Here is a 17,490-nt window from a genome sequence, read left to right as displayed (position 1 = left end):
GGGAAGAAGCAGAATGGCCTTAACTCTGCTCTTGAACTGCAGTGGAAATGCTCACGGCCCTTCAGCTTCACCTGTTTTACACAAAAATGAGAGCCCAGAGCTCTGGTGTGCCGGGAAAGCCTCTGACATCCAAGAGAAACAAGGAAAGCCCCAGCAGGCGTGGCTGTACCTCTCCTGCAGCCTCAGGCCCTGCCACGCCGTGAGCGTCTGCGTGGTGTATTCCAACATCCAGAGTTTGTAGAACAGCATCATGTTGAGAATGACCAGCAGCACCAGACTGCAAGGAAAGCAAGCAAACAGCCAGTTCAGGAGCATTTCACAGCTCATTGCAGCCAGGAACACCTGGGACAACACCCAGGGCGCTTTGGGAAGGTGTCTGAGGCCCAGTCCATGCTGTGAGTAGGGATTTAATCTGAGTGAGCACCCAAAACTTCACCTCGTGGAAGAAATGTGTGAGGACAGACAGACAGAGAGACGGGGATGGCAGCTCAGACAGAACAGGCTGGGTGAGTGGATGCGCTGAATGCAGAGAAAGGGAAGGAAATGGGAGAGTAAAGAGGTAAAAAAAGAGAGAGACAGTACCTGAAACAGATCCTAATGGGAGCAGGGAAGAGAAAAGACGGAGCAGCTGCAGGTTAGAAACGGACTGACACGAACTGGGCTGAGAGGAGGAGGCTCAGACAGCGCAGGGGGCAGGAGAAAGGAGCAGCGGGAGGAGAGGCAGGAAGGACAGACAGGGATCCGTGTGCCTGCACTGGCGGTGAAGTTCCCTGAGCACAGCTGAGCTCCTGGGGACCGCAGGTGGCCATGCAGGCACTGTGTGACACACACCCCCCCCACACGTGTTCACATCCAGCCCTCCCCATTCCCACCCCCAGGCACTGGGAACACACCCCGGCCGTGCCCTGCCCAGCTCCTGCACCGCTCCTCTCACCCCCCCACCACACGCAGGCATTTCCACCCCTCCCCAGGAGCAGATTCCAAAATGCCAGGCTGGTGCCTGGCTCTGAATAGTGCTGCTATTTTGCTGGAAGAATGGCCCACTATGGCCAGTTCAGTCAGGCGGATGGCAACTGGCCAGAGGAGTATTCTGGAAATACCACAGAGGGCTCTGTGACCCAAGTGAAGCCATCAGGAGACACCGGCATAAAGCTTCTGTACCTTCTTGCTATGTTCTCATCCTGACAGTGCCTTACACCACCTCATTTATCAGTGGCTGGGTGCTGCTGCAAACCTGTGTGTCCCCTCTGGGACCAGGAAACACTGGAAGGAGCTCAGCTTGAACCGTCATTTCAGTCCCTAAATCCCAGCTCCTCCCCACCTCTCTGAAAGCTGGGTGGAGCTTCAGGAGAAGCTGAGCCCAAGTCAGAAAAGCCTGGATCAGTGCTTTAGGCTGTTCTGCTCCACAGCACCTGCCCAGCAAGCACTGCAGCACTACGTGAAGCCTGCTGTCAGCCCCAGGGCAGAGGAACAGTAAATACACTGAATTTAGGTATTAAACTGAGCCACAGGGATGTGAGGGACCCATTCCCAGCTCGCTTGGAGCACACATCCCAGTCCAAGACTACCAATCCTGAAAGACGTGCCAGGAAAGACACCCAAACCAAGGAGCTCCTGCTGCTGAGCTAAGGAACTCACACCAACCTCTCGTGCTTCAGGTGTTTCTTTACATATTGTGCAGAAAGCATCTCAGCTGCTTTCTGACTGTGCCTCTTTTCAAAATCACTGCCCAGGACCAGACATGGAAAGGTTTTGCCAGACCAGACACTGAGCCCTGTTGTGGTAGCCCAGTGATTCCCAGAGAGCTTTGCAGAGTCATTGTCCATGATACCAGCTCGTTTGTCAGCAATTAAATCCCTTATTTTAAATTACCCCCATGCACACAGTTTCTATATGCCATTGAAAATCTCTGAACTGCATCCCTGAAATAAAAAATAAACCCCTGGTATTTGGTGGATTTCTTCTCTTGTAGGTATTGACTCCTCTCTTCTTGCACAGCTGCCGCTGTCCTGATCATCACTGTCCCAGCCAGGTCCCAGACCTGCCTCTAGGACTCCCAGAACAGGTCTGCAAAGCCCATGTTTGGTTAAAACAAGGGAAAAACTGAGGGGAAAGGAGAGAAGGGAGCCCAGAACTCCAGGAACACAGACAAACCAAAGATGTTTAAGGCTGACTGGGAAGGAAAGCAGAAAAAATCATCACTTACACAAAGCTGATGACAAGGAGCAGCTTGGAGACACTCTGCAGGTGGAAGCCACTGGGGCTCTCCTCAGGGATGTGCCGTGTCTGAGTGGAACCTGAGGAGATGGGGTGCATTTGGGATTGGGAAATAGGGAAGGGGCAACCCCTGATCCTCTACCCACCCCTCCATCTCACCCCAACACATCCTCCCTGCGCCTCCTGCCATCCACCCTCTGTGACAAAGCCCCCATTTGTCCCCATCCCCAAGGCTGTGGGGTCTGCAGCTGCTCACCTGCCACGTGCTTGATTCGATGGGCAACCTCCTCATCCGTGGGGGTGGTGACGGGGCTGAGCACCTCCTCCAGGTGTGGCACCCGCAGGTGCGCGTGGGCGCGTTTCCGCCGGCGCACCGTGGATTGCTTGCTCACCTTCTCTTTGGGGGATTGTCTGTGCACCTCAGCCAGGTACGTGCTCTCTGTTTTGGTCAGCTCGCTCTCTGCAGCACCAAGGGGGAGCGTTAAGAGGTGTGGCTTTGCAGAGAGAGAGGTTTAACCCCTCTGCTGGGCCAAAGAAGTTGGCAGGGTTTGAGAGGTTTGTGTGCCACATTCCTCACACCTTCTGCCAAACCACACTGCCTGACGGAGAGCAGGATTTGATGGCCTGATTCATTCCAGCAGGTAAAACCAACAAATGCCATGGTAGCCCCTTCTATAAGCCACCCCAAGGCTGGATCATGCTGCCCACTCCCAGGGAAACACAAGTGCCGCTGTCATTGCCACTCTTACCCAAATGACGGAAATAATCTTCCAGGCCGCTCCAAAAATTCTTCTCAATGAAGGATTTCACCAGCCCCCAAGGCTGTTTCCTGTAGCGTAATTCTGTGGAAACCCTGTGAGGAGACAAAGGACGGTCATTCCCCTGGTTTTGCTTCCGGGGGTGATGTCAGTTCCCAATCTCTGCCAGTGTAAATCCAGGAAATAATCATGCACACTGTTATTTCTGGAATGGTCTCAGCCCCTCATGTTTCCAGAGGAGAAGCACTGCTGGAAAAGTCCTTCCAAAGGCAGGAAGAGCCTCTCCCAAGAGAGACATTTGGCAGACATTTGGATTATCATTACTGAAGTCACACAGAGTCACACGGATATAGCTCTTCCCAGTACCCAGTTCCTCTGCTTCTCCCGCCAAGCACAGTCCCAGGAAGTTCATCCTGTAGCTTATCACAGGCTGCATGGGATAACAGGCTCTGCAAACCCCTGCATCCACCAAAGAGGCAAGAAAAGTCTGTAAATCCTCTCCCTGATGCAGCTGTAACTCCTCTGCACCTGATGTTTGCTCGATGTCACCCCAGCAGGTGAAAATCCTCGTGACAGCAGTGTCCAAGCAACAGGACAAAGAAATAACCCCCTCAGCCCCTCCTACCACCCCCAAACAGCAAAACTCCTTCCCAAAGGTGCCTTTTGCTCATCATTCACCCCCCAGGAGAGGTACCTGAGTCGGCTTTTGTTTCTGGCAACACGAGTCAACGTGTAGCGGTTAATGGTGTAGAAATAATCGTGGTAGGGGACGTCGTGAGTTAGCACCTCTGCATCTATGACATAGCACTCGCTCTCCTGGCTGGCTTTGTACATTGTCTGCAGGAAAAACAGTGTGCAAGGCAGCTCTGAGTGTGGTCAGGACACGGCTCTGAGCGATTGGCACCTTCAGCAGCACTTTGCAAACAGGAGACACCCCCCCGCCCCTGCCCCAGCTCTGCTGTGAACAGCTCACCCCGAAGGGAAGGCTGAGGAAACCAAAGGTTTCACCCAGATGCTTCCCATGGGCACATTTTAGAAAGGGCATTCAGTTCCAGCAGCTCAGGCCCCAGGACTCTGCAGCAGAGGTGTCACACACAGTGCCATGTGGGGACCAGGCTGCTGGGACCTTTCCAAGGGTGACCTCTCTTCTGATACCTTGTCAGGGACCCACCTGAGCTAAAACCAGAGGAGGCCCTGCTTTGAGCAGGGATCTTTTCTAGCATAAATTATTCTGTCATTCTGAACACCATAAAAACACATCACTTTCCTCTTTTAAGTGCTCCTGTGTGCTTTTCCCTTTGCTCCAGAGAAAACCTCACCCAGAGGACAGACAGACAGAGTTAAGCACAGATCCCTGGACAAAACATGGCTTTTCCTGCAGCCTATTCCCACTCAGCTCTGCAGTGAGGACACACAGGGTGTGCCTTGGTGGTTGAGCCCAAAGCCAGAACTAAATAAGCCACAATCTCACTTGTTTGTGTGAGTGTGCTGTTCCCTTTGTTCATCCCTTTGCTCTCCCCTCTCCTTTCTCTTCCCTGCACACTTTCCTTCTCTCCAGCATCTTTCCTCCCACCCTCACAAGCTACACCTTGCTGCTGGGATCCTCTCTCCCTGAAATGTGGTGCTCAGCAATCCCTAAAGCCCACTCTCAGTATTTACCCTTGGCCACTGGAACACACCTCTGCCCATGGAAAGAGGCTTTTCCTCCCTCTCCAGTCGCAAGCACTGCTAGATACAGCCAACCTGGCTCCTCTCAGTGCATTACAGGTGCTCCCTTTTTCACCATTCTGAACAGATCATCTCACTGTCCTCATCATCATAAAAAATCCACAACTCTCCGTGGAGCTGTGAGAAGGACTGGCCAGGCAGTATCTGACTTCCTTGAGTCAGATCTGCTGGGCTGACCACAGCTCAAAAAACACTGGTGTGGATGAGAAAAACAGTTGTTAAAATGTGCTGCCCTGTTCACAAACTCCTCTGCTTTTGCTGGGAAATTTCTGGTGATTTCCTTGCAATCCAGTGCAAGATTAACCATTCATGGCTGCAGCAAGTTAAATCAAGGAAATGTGTCCAGGAAAACGGACAGGGACTACAAAAACATGCTCAGGAGAAGAAAATATCTGTCAGAGCAGTTTCTACCAAGACCCCAGCCCCGCTCCCCTTTCACCTACCTGGGTCTCAGTGACTGTGGCAGTTTTGGGGGCCAGAGGGTTGGTGAGGGTGATGGTGTACAGGATCACTCTGGTCTGATTGCCATTTTCCTCCTTCTTCCAGGGGTGAAAGATAATATCTGAGAGGACAAAGCAATATTCCAGTCAAGTAACTGGAGAGGGACTTCTGGTCAGTCCCCTGGGGAAAGGCATAACCATACAGCCAAGCTGGGGATGGTATTTCCTTCCCCTTGGCTGCTCTAGAGCTCAACTGAGTGTGAAACAAAGGGCTCCTGTGCTTAATGTGATTATTTTCCCCTCTTTCAAGTGCAGGGAAAGAGGGAGAGGCTGGGGATCCACCTCCTTCAGCAAACCTACAGTCACAGGGAGAGGAGGACTCCGGCATGCCAAGGGATTCTCTGTGCAGCTCTGTCCGTGCCAGCGTCAGGGGGGAGCTGGAAGAGCTTTTCCCTCACACTGTTAAGCCTCGAACTGAGGCTCAGGCCGCAGGTGATGATAAAAAATAAGAAAATCTGGTTTTTCCATTAAAAAAGCCATTCTAGTGTTAGAAAATGAAACCAGATGGGCACACAGGCTCTGCCTGCTTTTGGTTACTGCCAGCACAGACCACGCTGTCCCAAAATCTGCTCAGAATGTCACCCAACCAGGCAAAATTCCCCCTCCAAGGCAGAGCCCTTCCCCCTGCAGCCCCTGCGGGAGCTCCAGCAGCAGCAGCTCACCCGAGAAGCGGCGCTGCTCCATGAAGTCCCTCTGGAACTGGGAGTCGGTGAAGAGCAGGTCGTAGAGCTTGTCCACGCTGAAGTTGAACACCTCGTTCACGTACTGGCGCCCGTTCAGGTCCTCATAAAAGGCCTGGACTTCCCCTGTGGGCAAAGAGACCTCAGGGTCCAGCTGTGACCCTCCAGGATGATGGAGAATGTGCTTCCACAGCACCAGGACCTCGGTATTTCAGAAGGAACCCGAAGGAGGGACTTCTAACCCTCTTCTTGCACTGACCCCAGGGCAAGAGTTGGAAGATCAGAAGGGGTAATTAATTACACAGCTTACTTTAGGGACATCCTGAAATTTAAACGCATTCACCTCCTGCAGCCCACAATGGGAATTCTTTGCGTCTTCAGAGCTCCCAGAGTCCAGAAAAGGACTGCAGTAGGTGCCACTCCATTCCCTCACAGGAAAAGGCTGGAAACACCCCTGATGGAAGGGTCTTTCCCCACCAACCTTCATCGTGGGTGTCTGAGGAGTCACTGAGCTCCGTGGGAATGTCTTCGTTGTCATTGAAGTCCAGGGAGGGGGAGTTCACAGGGCCAATGATGTCGATCTTCTCTCCCATGATGTTGGCAATGCCAAGGTCTTTCTCCACAGGACTCTCTGCCACTGCCTCCTCCTCCTCTGGGAGCACTCCATCAAACTGCAGCAAGCACAGGGCATAACAAGGGCAAGATCAGCACCTGGGGATGGGGTTTATTTCAAAAAACCTCACATTTGTGAGCCAATTTCAGAGTATTTGGCCTTGACATACCTGGAAATTAAATAGAGAGAGGAGGATGTTTGCCATACAGCGTTTGTAACACCTCCTCTCCAAAAATCAGTGTTCAGACTTTGGGCACCACAAGGATTTTTGTTCAGACAAGCACAATACTGTCCAATACTGGTTCTGCTCCTGAATAAGCTAAAAGAACCTGAGGTGGTATCTATACAAGGTCTGCTCTGCCGTAATACCAGGAGGGCACACGCAGTTCTCCAGGGAATAACTGAAGGTAGAGAAGCATTTATAACCTCCTTATGCCCCAGGACTTTTCATCCAGAAGTACAGAAAGTGCTCTTGCTGCTGAGAGGCCCAGTGACAACATCACTGAGCAGGGGCTGAAGTCAGCAGCAGTGGAAGAGGAGCTGGAGGATAAACAAACCCCATACGATCCCAGGGAAAAGGAATTCCTGCTGCCAGGGGAGGGAGAAAACTCACTGAGGCTGGGGCTTCGCTGCTGCCCGTGGAGGTCAGGGTGCTGGCAGTGACAGATTTCTTTGGCAGCTGAGGGCTGGCTTCTGGCTTGGCCTCCATGCTGCTCTTGGAGGAGCTGTCGTTGACTTCATTCTCCTCCACGGGGATTTCTTCGCAGTAGCTGGGACGCCACAGAGAACACAGGTTTTTATGGTTATCCCTCTCACAACAGCTACAGCTGCACACACAGAGCAAGTGAGAACGTTGCTATGAAGTCTCAGGGCTGTCCAGAAGCAGGAATGGCTCAGTGCAGGGGAGAGCAAGCCCCAGTTTTTTGGGTGTTTATACAGGCACTGGCAAGCATCAGCATTTTCTGGCCATGTAGCCCTGCCTGGCCTTGTGACTGGGATGCTTTGGCATTTCTAGAATTGCTCAGCTGGTTCAGCAGGCATTCCAGTCCCTCCCAGCCTCCAGAAGGAAATGCTACACTTCCAGCTTTTTGGGCATCACCCATTTCAGAGCAAACACTTGGCCAGACCCCAGAATCTCTCAGGACAAGCAGCCCTCTGAGGCATGCAGCACACCCTGCTCTCCTGGGGCCACCTTTCCTCCCTCCCCGGCAGAGCTCAGCACTCCCCACTCACCCCATGGTGTTGAAGTCATCATCAGGAGGCACATAGTCTTCATCATCACTGGTCAGGCCCAGCTCGTTCCCATAACACTGGTGGACAAAGTGCCAGAGCTCCTTGGGACACAGAGGCTGAGACAGGGAATACAGAACACAACCCGTTTGCACCCAAGAATGCTAGAATACACTGGAAGTTTGGAACTACCAGGAGGAGGAGGGCATTCCTTGCCCTGAAAGGGGAAGTGAGAGATTCTGATACAGGGAGGTGAGAGGCTTTCTATGGGCTCAGCTCTGTGAATTTCCATTTTATGGAGTTTACTTCGTTAATCTCTGGCCTAGAGATTGCCCCCATCGAGCACCAACAGGCCCTGTCACCAATAACCCTCCACCACCAGCCCCCGTTCTGCCCCAAAACCTGACACTGTTATTTTTCCATGCCACAATCTCCTGTTACCTAGAAGTACCAGAAAGCTACACCCAGAGCAGCACATGGATGAGATTTCCCACTAAACAATGCTGGAATGTTAAAATGAAAGCACTAAACCTGCATTTCCTCTTCTGCTGTGCCTCCATTTAATGTCTGCTGCTCCACCAAGCCCCGACACCTTACGAGGTTCTTTTTTTCTCCTTCAATTTTGTTTAAATTAAAGCTGCTTGAACAATCCCAGCTGCAGGGAAAATGATCTCAAACAGCAACGAGGAAAAACATTTCCTGCTGCAGTTTGGAATCAAAAGGAGTTTGTGTCACCGGACACCCCTGTGAAAAGTATATACTGCAGATGGAAAGAGAAAATGAATTATGCAGAGCATTGAAAAAAGCCCAGATTTTAGGGATACAGGTCAGTGATCACCACATGACTGTGACATGAGCTCTGAAAAACGGGGCAGGAAAACTTGTGATTTAAAGATGTGATACAGGGATGAAAGGGGATTTTTACCCATGAGAAACTTATGACCAACGACAAAGATTTCTTGGTAATGAAGGGAAACAAATCCGGTGAACTTCGGAGCTGCTGGCTCGAATTTCTTCCCATAGTAACTGCACGGGATAAGGCAGGAATTTTTTCATCTGGCTCCCCAAAGCAGCAACCAAAAGCATTGGAAAAAAGCCTCTAATGAGGAACTTTCATCCAGAAGAATGTCTGACTGTTCCACCTCCTTCCCACAACACATGAACTCACATCCATGTCTTATCAGGAAAATTGGACTCAGTTCTTTCTCCCCCCTCTCCTGCCAGCCACGGACCCCACATCTGGAAAAAGAGCTCTGGAAGTGCTTCCTGTCTTTATCCCTGTCTCAGTTCCCTTTTGCCTTCACCTTGAGACCAAGGGCACTGAATTTCGTTGGGAACTTCAAAAGGCTGCTCAGTTTACAGCCTATGGAACAGCACAGCCTGCCCGAGGCAAGGTGATCCCTTCTCCTCCTAAATCCTACCCCAATTTTTGGGACAGGGTATTCCTGGTGCTTCATTCCTCCAGTGTTCCAGCATGGCCTGAACTCCAGCCAGGACATCCCGAAATGCTGGGAGCACTGTAACATCAGGCTTGCTGCTGCACAGAGGCCAGAAATACCCCACACACTGTGGAACAGATACTCGGATCAAATATAGGATTTACAGGGCCTCTGGCACAGAAGGAGCAAATTTATTTTAAAACCCAACCCACTGAGCCCTTAGCCAGAGCACCCTGCACCCACCACTGCCCTCACTTGGATTTGGGATGCCCTGAACACTCATTTTCTGCCCTGTCTGCATCTCCACACTTCTGGAGCACAGACTGACTGAGAGCTCTGCCTGCACAGTGAGTTATTTCTGCTGCTTTTTGAACTGCTTTCCTGAGTGCTGCTTCACTGTGGAATCACAGGCTTCCGAAAAATTCCCTCCTGAGACCCCCATTCCACTCCTCAGCAGAGTGGCACCAACTGTGTGTGTACAGCATGGAATTCCCTGCAAAAAGAGGGAATTGCATCTGCAGTCACGAGCCTGCTCTGCCTGAACACTTGTGTTTGCTGTCCCTACGTGCTTTTTCAGCCAGATGTGATGCTCCTGCCCACATCCATCACCCCCCTTCCATCCCAGCTCAGCTCTGAGGTTGTCTTTCTGTACCTTGTCAAGCAAAGCATTCTGCCAGAGTCTGAACATCATCATGTACGTCCTGTCTCGAGCCCCAAAGGAAGTAAAAAAGTGCTGGATGGGGAGAGAGGGAGAGAAAAATCAGTTCAGAAATAGCCAAAAAATAGGGGAAGAACACAACAAGCCTGTTTGGGGTCACCATCCAGCTGGACTGAGCCATCCACACAGCACAGAGTGAAGCTCATGGAGAGGCCAGGGAGTGAGCCCTGAAACAGCTCTGCCAGACATGTGCTGCTGGACAACCTGGATGCTTTACCTGGCCCCACACCCCACACCTGAGCTCCAGCCTCAGCCCAGCTCAGCACCAGCTCAGCCCCCAGCCCTTTTCCCTGGGTATTTCCCCAGTTTGGAAAAATCCCACCCCACACTCCAACTCCCCTGCCAGCCACACAGGGGCAGCCCCAGCAGTGTGGGAGGTACCTTTTCAGTGTCAGTGCAAACTTGGATGGCATTGGGAATGAGCCGTGCTGTCTTTTCCTTGGTCATGGAGCAGATGTCCTTCAAGCGAACTGTCAGCTGCACCAGGGAGGGGAAAAACACCAGGAAAGGGAGAAACTGGTGAGAAAAGCAACAGAAGAGCCCTTCCAAAGCAAACCTGAGCACAAAGCCCAGCTTTAGGGCAGCAGAGGGAGAGCCTTACCAGCGTCTCCCAGCGGAAGATGTTGCTGTAGAAGCAGATCCAGTTCTCGGAGAGGTAGAGGCGGCCCTGCAGGAGAATGTCTCGTTGGAGAGCACATGAGTAATCTGTGGGAGAACACCAGTGGTCAGTGAGGAGCACAAACCCCAAAAGAGGGACAGCCTAAAGGTGAGGATGAGCAGCAGCATGGAGAGGAGAAGCCACTCAACACAGCAAGGCAAAGGCAGGGCCAGCAGGAGCTGAGCCCCAGCTGCTGCTGTGTCCACTGGGCTTTCTTCTCCCAAGGGCACGTCACAGACAATCTCTCTCCCTGACTGATGACCCTGCCTTATCAGCTGGTCACTCTGCAGCATGCCATGTGCTATTTCCAGATTTCATCTGTCTTCTCCTCTCTGCCTCCCGGTGTCACTGGGCATTTCTCCCCCCGTTTAAGCATCCCTAACGATTTCCATCCCTCTGCCAGGCCGGGCAGCATTCACCAGCAGGAGGCACGGGAGGGGATCACCAGTTATGTAAGACACAGGAGCAGATGCCATGCACCAGGCATCTCACCAGCTGGGACATGAGGTTTGGGAAGGGCAGCCATGTGTGAGCAGGGATATTGGGAAAAAGGGAGGTGTCATTCCTCACCAAACGAGGAAAACCCATCAGAAAACACAAAACCCATCAGAAATGTGCTCCAGGCAGACTGAACAGCCTTGTTCCTCAGTGGCAATGTCTGGAGAAGGAAAATCTGGATGGATTCCTGATTTCCTCCCCAAAGCACAGCACTGGCCTTACCTACGATGAGGCGCTCCGTGTCCGGGAGCTGCTTGAAAAGCTTCCTGAAATCCTCATTCCGCTGTTTGTACGTCGGACTCAGCACCTGCAAGGAACAGAGGGGCTGGTGAAGAGAGGGGCAGCCAGGAGGGCAGGGACACGGAGTGGGGAAACGGGAACACCTCGGTACAGGAGGAGAGGGATCAGATGCACTTACAGAGCGCGAGGCCAGGAGCTCCCATCACAGCCCGGCGATGGGAGGGTTTGGGCTTTAGTGCAGGGAGTGAGAGGAAGAGGAGAACCTGACTTGGAAGAGCAAGTCCAGGGTAGAAAAGCTGCACCCCTGCCTGCACAAGCTGTGGCTGCAGAGGAATCCCCTCTCCCTGCAATCCTACACTGTCCAAGGTACAGCGTGTGCTCTGCTCGCAATGCATCAGTCCCCTGCCAACCCTCAGGAACGGCGCAGCTACCCCAGAAGATGGGTGATTTCCCCCAGAAAAGGGGTGATTTCCCCCAGAAAAGGAGTGATTCACCCCAGAAAAGACGGGTGATTCGGCCCTGCCAGAGAAGTTCGAGCAACCACCGTCACCAAGAGCTCAGGATTCCCCACGCCCACCCCTCTCCCCACCACACAAACACACAGCCACGTGCTGGGATGGTGAGGACGCTTTAGTGGGGCTCTGAAAAGACTCTCCCAGGGACTGAACCGTGTCCTGCACTTGTTTTGTGTCCTGGCCTCAGGGAAGGGCTCCGGAACATGGGGCTGTCGGCTGGAGGACGATCAGGCTCCTCTCTGGGGTTACTGAGCCGTGATGTGACTGCCCACACCTCCCACACCCCGTGCCAGCTGCTCCCAACAGCCACAACATCTTCTGAGGGCAGAGCTTCAGATCAGAGGCAGGTGCAAGTTCACATCTCCCAGACAATCTGCAGTGCTCTTTCTCCTGCCAATGGAGAAGAAGCCACCTGGAGTACCACCTTTTCCCTCTCTATCTCCATTCCTTCCCAACAATCCTCTTCCAGAGGCACTGATTTCCCGAGGCAGAAAGGTGGGAGCCTTCCAGCAAGGGCCCCAAAAATCTGAGATTAGAGAAGGCAGCTTCAGCTTGAGAATGGTGGTGGAGTCACAGGGGTGGGAGGAATGCAGGGTTTATTTAGAATTATCCTCACAGAGCTGCCAAATGCTGTCAAATCACAGCAGATTCGATGCTGGTTGTCAAATCACAGACAACCCCTCGCCCCCAAAAGCGTTCCCTGTTCCTCACACCAACTCAATGGACTGGAAACAAAAATATTCCAGCATCAGCTCAGCACTTCCGAGCCTTGCTCCAGCCCCGTGGGTCCGAAGGAAGGGATCTCACCCTGAGTAAAATCTGCCAACCAGCAGATGACAGAAATATGAATTTCACTTACCAAACTCCCAGCCTGAACATCTGGAAAAGATCTTGGTCTGAGAAGGGCTCCAGCAAGAACCCAAGCCCAAGATTTCCAGGAACAAGCAGACAGGACAGGGACAGAGTAGGGAACAGGGCTGAGCTTTGGGGCTCAGTGCAGCCCAGCTCAGCAGGAGTTTCCATGTGGAGGGGCCTCCAACACAGCCTGGCTAAAACCTGTCCTAACAGAGGCTCTGCTCAGCCCCAGCAGCTCTGGCAGGGTGCAAACAGTTCAGTTTAGAGACACTCACAGCTGGGATTTCATCTGCTCCAGGGCTGACATTTCCTTGAGAGAAGTCCACAAGTCCCTCCGGGTCCCACTGCAACCACGGCAGCTCTTGATCCAGGAAAAGATCCCAGAGAGAGCCACACTCCAGCAGGGAATCCATCTCCTTCCCTCAGCACTGGCACAGCTCACTCAAACTCAGCTCTTCCTGCTCCCGCTGCTCCTTGTTTATGTCCAAAGTCGAGAGAGGTGCAGCAGCTTGGCAGGAGTTTCGGTGCCTTCCCCTGCTTTCCTGCCCACATCCAGCTCATCTGAGGCGGTCCCTGAGGATCTGAGCCAGGATTTGCCCTCCAGAGGACTTTTCCCAAAGAGGCTCATCGGGGTAATTGTGCTGGTGGGCACCCTCTGTGCTCTCCTGCTGCAGCCTCAGCAGCTTCTTGCTGTGGGCATCCCCTGCAGCAGCCCTGGCAGGCGTGTGCAGGGCACCTGAGCTGCCCCCGAGCACAGCCAATGTCCACGAGTGCCGGCTCCAACCCCAAACAGCTCCGGCCGCCAGCCCCGCTGCAACTCACGCGGCTTCCAGGACCCAACAGGAAGGCAAACAGCTCAGAGTTCAGCTTTTCCCCCCTCTTTGGAAGCAGAAAAGCAGCGATTCTTACTCCTCAGTGCCTGCCCTGCAGTCCCTCTCTGCTCTCAGAGGCAGCCTCAGTGTTTCTCAGGGCAGGGGCGGCTGGGGAAGATCCCAAAATGACTCGCACATGCCTCGAGCTACTGGGGCTGGGGAATTCTGCCGGCCAATGCCCTGCAGTAACCCAGGCTCGGCCCTGCCTCCCAGCAGATGTTTCCTGTAATGGAAAGTTGCTGGACAGAGTGTGCTGGGGGAGGCGTGAGGGGAGCGAGGAGAGACCGGGCTGAAGGATGTGGCTGGGAGAAACCAGTCAGGGGAGATCCACACGGGCAGAAATCTGAGGGGCTGCACCACTCCTGGGTGTATCTCTGAGCCCACTTTTCTCCCCTCAAAAAATAAAGCTTTTTAGGATTCGTTCATTAGTCAGGTCACTTTGGAAATGAAGGCCGAGGGCTTCCTCCAGGAAATGAACTCCCTGCAGATCCAGGAGATTGCCTGGGGTGCTGGCACTCCCTGTGTCCCTCTGCCCTGAGTCCCAGCCTCCCCATCTCCCTGCTCAGGTGAGGAAGTGCCCAGGTAAATGCCCACAGCAGGGCACCAGATCTGCTCAGCTGTGAGCAAACACTGAAATAAACCCCTCATTCTTCCCAAACTGGGCACACAGATCTCAAAAAACACCAACCAAGCAAACAGCCCAGCCGGTGCTGAGGCACTGCTCCACTCCAAGCCAGGGGTGCAGTCTGCTCACTGACGAGCTCTGTCTGCTCAGCTGCACCCCAAAATCCTTGCTGCTGCTAGGGAGCACACAGCTCTCCCATTCAGCACTGTCAGAGGGAAGCAGTGCCTCCATCTGCACCCCAAGATGAGGGAATAATAAAGAAAAATCCATTCTGTAACCTGTGAAGGACAAAGAACTGGGATTACAGCCACCTGTGCTGCTTTACTCAATGGCCCTCTTTGCTGGAAACTCCAAATGGGATTGAACCCCCAAAAAGCCCCACCAGGATGGTTCTGTTCTCACCCCAGCCACCTGCCTCTGCAGAGGTGAATGGGAAGAGCTGACCTGGAGCTGGAGGCAGCAAACATTAACTGCACTGCAAACAGAGACGGGACAGGATGGCACTGCCAAGGTGGGGGGAGAGGATCCGTGGGGAAATGGGGACAAAAGGGTCACTCCCCATGGTGACATCTCCCTGTTACACACAAACAAACCCTCCACGGGAAACTTAAAGTAAATATTGCTGGGGGATGGGACAGGACATGAAAGTCTGAGAACACAAAACCTGAGGAATGTTGAGTTTTGGAGAGAACAGGTCACAGAAAACAGGGAGCAGAGCCGGCAGGAGGCAGCCGGCAGAGGAGAGGGGGAAGGAAAATTTATCCAGTTGCATGACTGATGGACTTCTGTGATGGACATTGCTCCTGGAAAACTACTGGAATAAATGGAACACACTCCCTGCTTGTGTGGGAGAGTTTAGACCCCACTGACAGCAGGGCTGACATGAAAAACCAGCAAAGAAAGTGGCCACCTGTCCCACAGCATCTCCTCTAAACCCATTCTGGTTGCTCAGATTTTGCTTCTTTTTCCTTTTTCTCCCTTTAAAAGTGAATGAAAAGCAGAGGAAGATGCTTCAAAGTAATCACCAGCCATCTGGGCTGGAAAATGGATCCGAGTTCATCATCACATGAACTTGCACCGACAGTTCACTTCTAATTTAGTGCCACTACAACCCAGCAACTGAGCCAGGCTGGTAATCCACACACTGAAAGTCATGGAAAATCTGACAGGATGAAAAATACCTGAAAGGCAGGGAGTTAATATCGCTCCAGAAATAATTTGATGAAATGGTTACTGGGACTTAGAAGATGAATGTGCTGATTTACAGAGAAAAGGGCTCTTCAACACCTTGCTCATTCATCAGGCCTGGATTTGTGCATTAAACTCTGCTCACGTGATTGCTGCTGCTGAGGGAGGCTCAGGCTGCCACCTCTGGGAAAGGTGTTTCTGATGCTCTCCCTGAAGTGAGGCATTCCCCTTGGTCTTTACAGGGCACGCTTTACTCTTTCCAGCAGCTGAGTTTCCCCTCCACTGTGGTATCCACGAGGTCTCCAAGAAAACACACAGCACTCTGAGGCCAGCCAGGGCTGGTTTCTTATCAGTCTTGTGATGTCTGGTTATTCTTCAGAAGCTCAAGAGCTGCTCAGAGTTCCCCACAAAGGCCCTTTGCAGCATCACAATGTACCACGGGTCCTCAGCCAGCTCCTCCTGCACAGGCTTTCCCTGCAGTTTTCCCAATGGAAAACTCTGGGCTCTCCCCTTTACCCGCCTCCCCACTGGAATTTTGGGTTTATTTTTGAGACTTTGAGCTCCTGCCAGGCTGAGAGCTGCCCTGTGTGCACAGATCTGTTTGCAGAGCTGCAGGAGCAGGGCCCCTGTCCCACTCCCTGCAATCCTCAGGGCAGACTTTGCTCTCCCAAACACAGGTGGGAAGGACTGGGCTCCTATTGATCTGCCAAGACTGACTGGGATAGCAAATATTCCTAGTTTTCTAATATTTACAAACACCTGAAAGAGACAATTGGTGTCTTTTCACTGCTCAGGTCAGTTACAGGAAGAAAAACATTCAAAGCATGTGACAGATAAAAATAAAGGAATACAGAGCAAGGCAGAGCTTGGGATGTAAATGCTGAAGCAAAAACCTCACTGACAGATAAAAGTCTCACCTGTTCCCTGATGTTTTCTCTAACTTTTCAGGATCATCTTATCTATTCTGTTTTCCAGAGCATCCTCTGGATTCTCCTGAAGCCTGGTGCCGGATTGGAGAATCAAACCCTGCTATAGAGCAGCAGAAATGCTGCAGGATCTTGAGACACACACCCTAATTTAGGGACAGGGACATAGAAGGATTCACAGTCCAAGTGAGACAGAATGAGGCAGGAAAACCATGGCAGATTTGCCAGGCTCAGGGCCTCAACTGTGACACAGAAATGAGAGCTCTCCACGCTCAGAAATGGGGCCCTTTGCCCAAATCCCAGAGAGAAGAAGGAAGGAGAGAGATTTTACCCCTGGCAGCAAAATATCTCCAGTTTGTCTCTCATTGTAATGACATCTGCTGGGTGACACATTCCTTCTGCCGAGTGTGGAGTTACTGACACCCCCACAGACAGAGCAATTCCTCCTTGGTGTCCTCAGGGAAGTGAAACACAGATTTCCCACCTCTCTGAGCACCTCGGGTGCACAGACTAAGGCACATCTCTGTTTCAGTAAACAGAACTACAAAGGAAGTTTAGTTTTAAGGTCTGAGTCCTATTTTCAAAATGATTTTAAAATAATAAACCAATTAACAACAATTCACCATGCAGACACACGACCCAAAGCAGACACAACTGATGGTTAAACCACGAGTGACCAACAGATTTCTCCTCCCTAAAAACCACGGTATTTCCAAACCAAACTCTCCATGTTCAGTTCCTCACTAAAGGCACGAGAAACACCTCAGGGACTTTTCCTTTCCACTGACCTCCTGCTCTTGCACCACAAAGAGGAAACCCCAAAAGGCTGAGTGCATTTATTCCCAAACTGGGGTTCTCTTCTCAATCTCACAGTGCACCTGCACCAGTTTGCATTTGTCCTCTGGAAAGCCAAGCAGAGAAAACACAACCAGAGAGAGGGGCAGGTCTGCCAAAGCAACCCACGACCTCACTCCACCCCTTTACCTCCCACTTCTCCATGGGGCAGGGATGGCAATCCCAAAAAAGCACTGGTGGGATCAGAAGGAGAACACACAAGGCAGGAGAAGTTGATGGCATCTTAAGGAAAAAAAGAGAGAAAAAGGAATCCAGGAGAAGGGAAAGGGAGGGTTCCAACTGGCAAAGAGGGATGCAGAGCTACAGAGACAAAAAGACCAGTTAAAAGCAGCAAAAAAATGAAGAAAACTGGTGATACCCTGGGGATCTTTGAGG

The 17,490-nt window shown here is 52.1% G+C and overlaps 1 protein-coding gene across 15 annotated transcripts in view; it reads right to left on the bottom strand.

The window, feature by feature from the left end:
* GRAMD1B (GRAM domain containing 1B) overlaps positions 1–17,490 on the bottom strand; it is an 84,587-nt gene that overhangs the window by 3,543 nt on the left and 63,554 nt on the right. For 13 of the 15 annotated variants that reach the window (XM_042034274.1, XM_042034276.1, XM_042034277.1 and 10 more), the window contains 15 exons: positions 11,262–11,346; positions 10,485–10,588; positions 10,265–10,360; positions 9,818–9,898; positions 7,730–7,845; positions 7,110–7,266; positions 6,365–6,554; positions 5,866–6,009; positions 5,147–5,265; positions 3,670–3,812; positions 2,967–3,070; positions 2,474–2,677; positions 2,207–2,297; positions 583–594; positions 170–277 (listed from right to left, as the gene is read on the bottom strand). In XM_042034274.1, coding sequence (XP_041890208.1) covers positions 170–277; positions 583–594; positions 2,207–2,297; positions 2,474–2,677; positions 2,967–3,070; positions 3,670–3,812; positions 5,147–5,265; positions 5,866–6,009; positions 6,365–6,554; positions 7,110–7,266; positions 7,730–7,845; positions 9,818–9,898; positions 10,265–10,360; positions 10,485–10,588; positions 11,262–11,346 — 1,754 coding nt within the window. The remainder of the gene's footprint in view (positions 1–169; positions 278–582; positions 595–2,206; positions 2,298–2,473; positions 2,678–2,966; positions 3,071–3,669; positions 3,813–5,146; positions 5,266–5,865; positions 6,010–6,364; positions 6,555–7,109; positions 7,267–7,729; positions 7,846–9,817; positions 9,899–10,264; positions 10,361–10,484; positions 10,589–11,261; positions 11,347–17,490) is intronic. The other 2 variants (XM_042034275.1, XM_042034278.1) reach the window with 1 other exon arrangement.

This window comes from Corvus kubaryi, unplaced genomic scaffold (assembly GCF_017639235.1).
Source record: "Corvus kubaryi isolate FWS band 111438036 unplaced genomic scaffold, C.kubaryi_AGA036_p1.0 37367, whole genome shotgun sequence".
Classification (NCBI taxonomy): domain Eukaryota; kingdom Metazoa; phylum Chordata; class Aves; order Passeriformes; family Corvidae; genus Corvus; species Corvus kubaryi.
The sequence above is the reverse complement of the archived record's forward strand: the minus strand, read 5'-3'. Positions and strand labels throughout refer to the sequence as shown.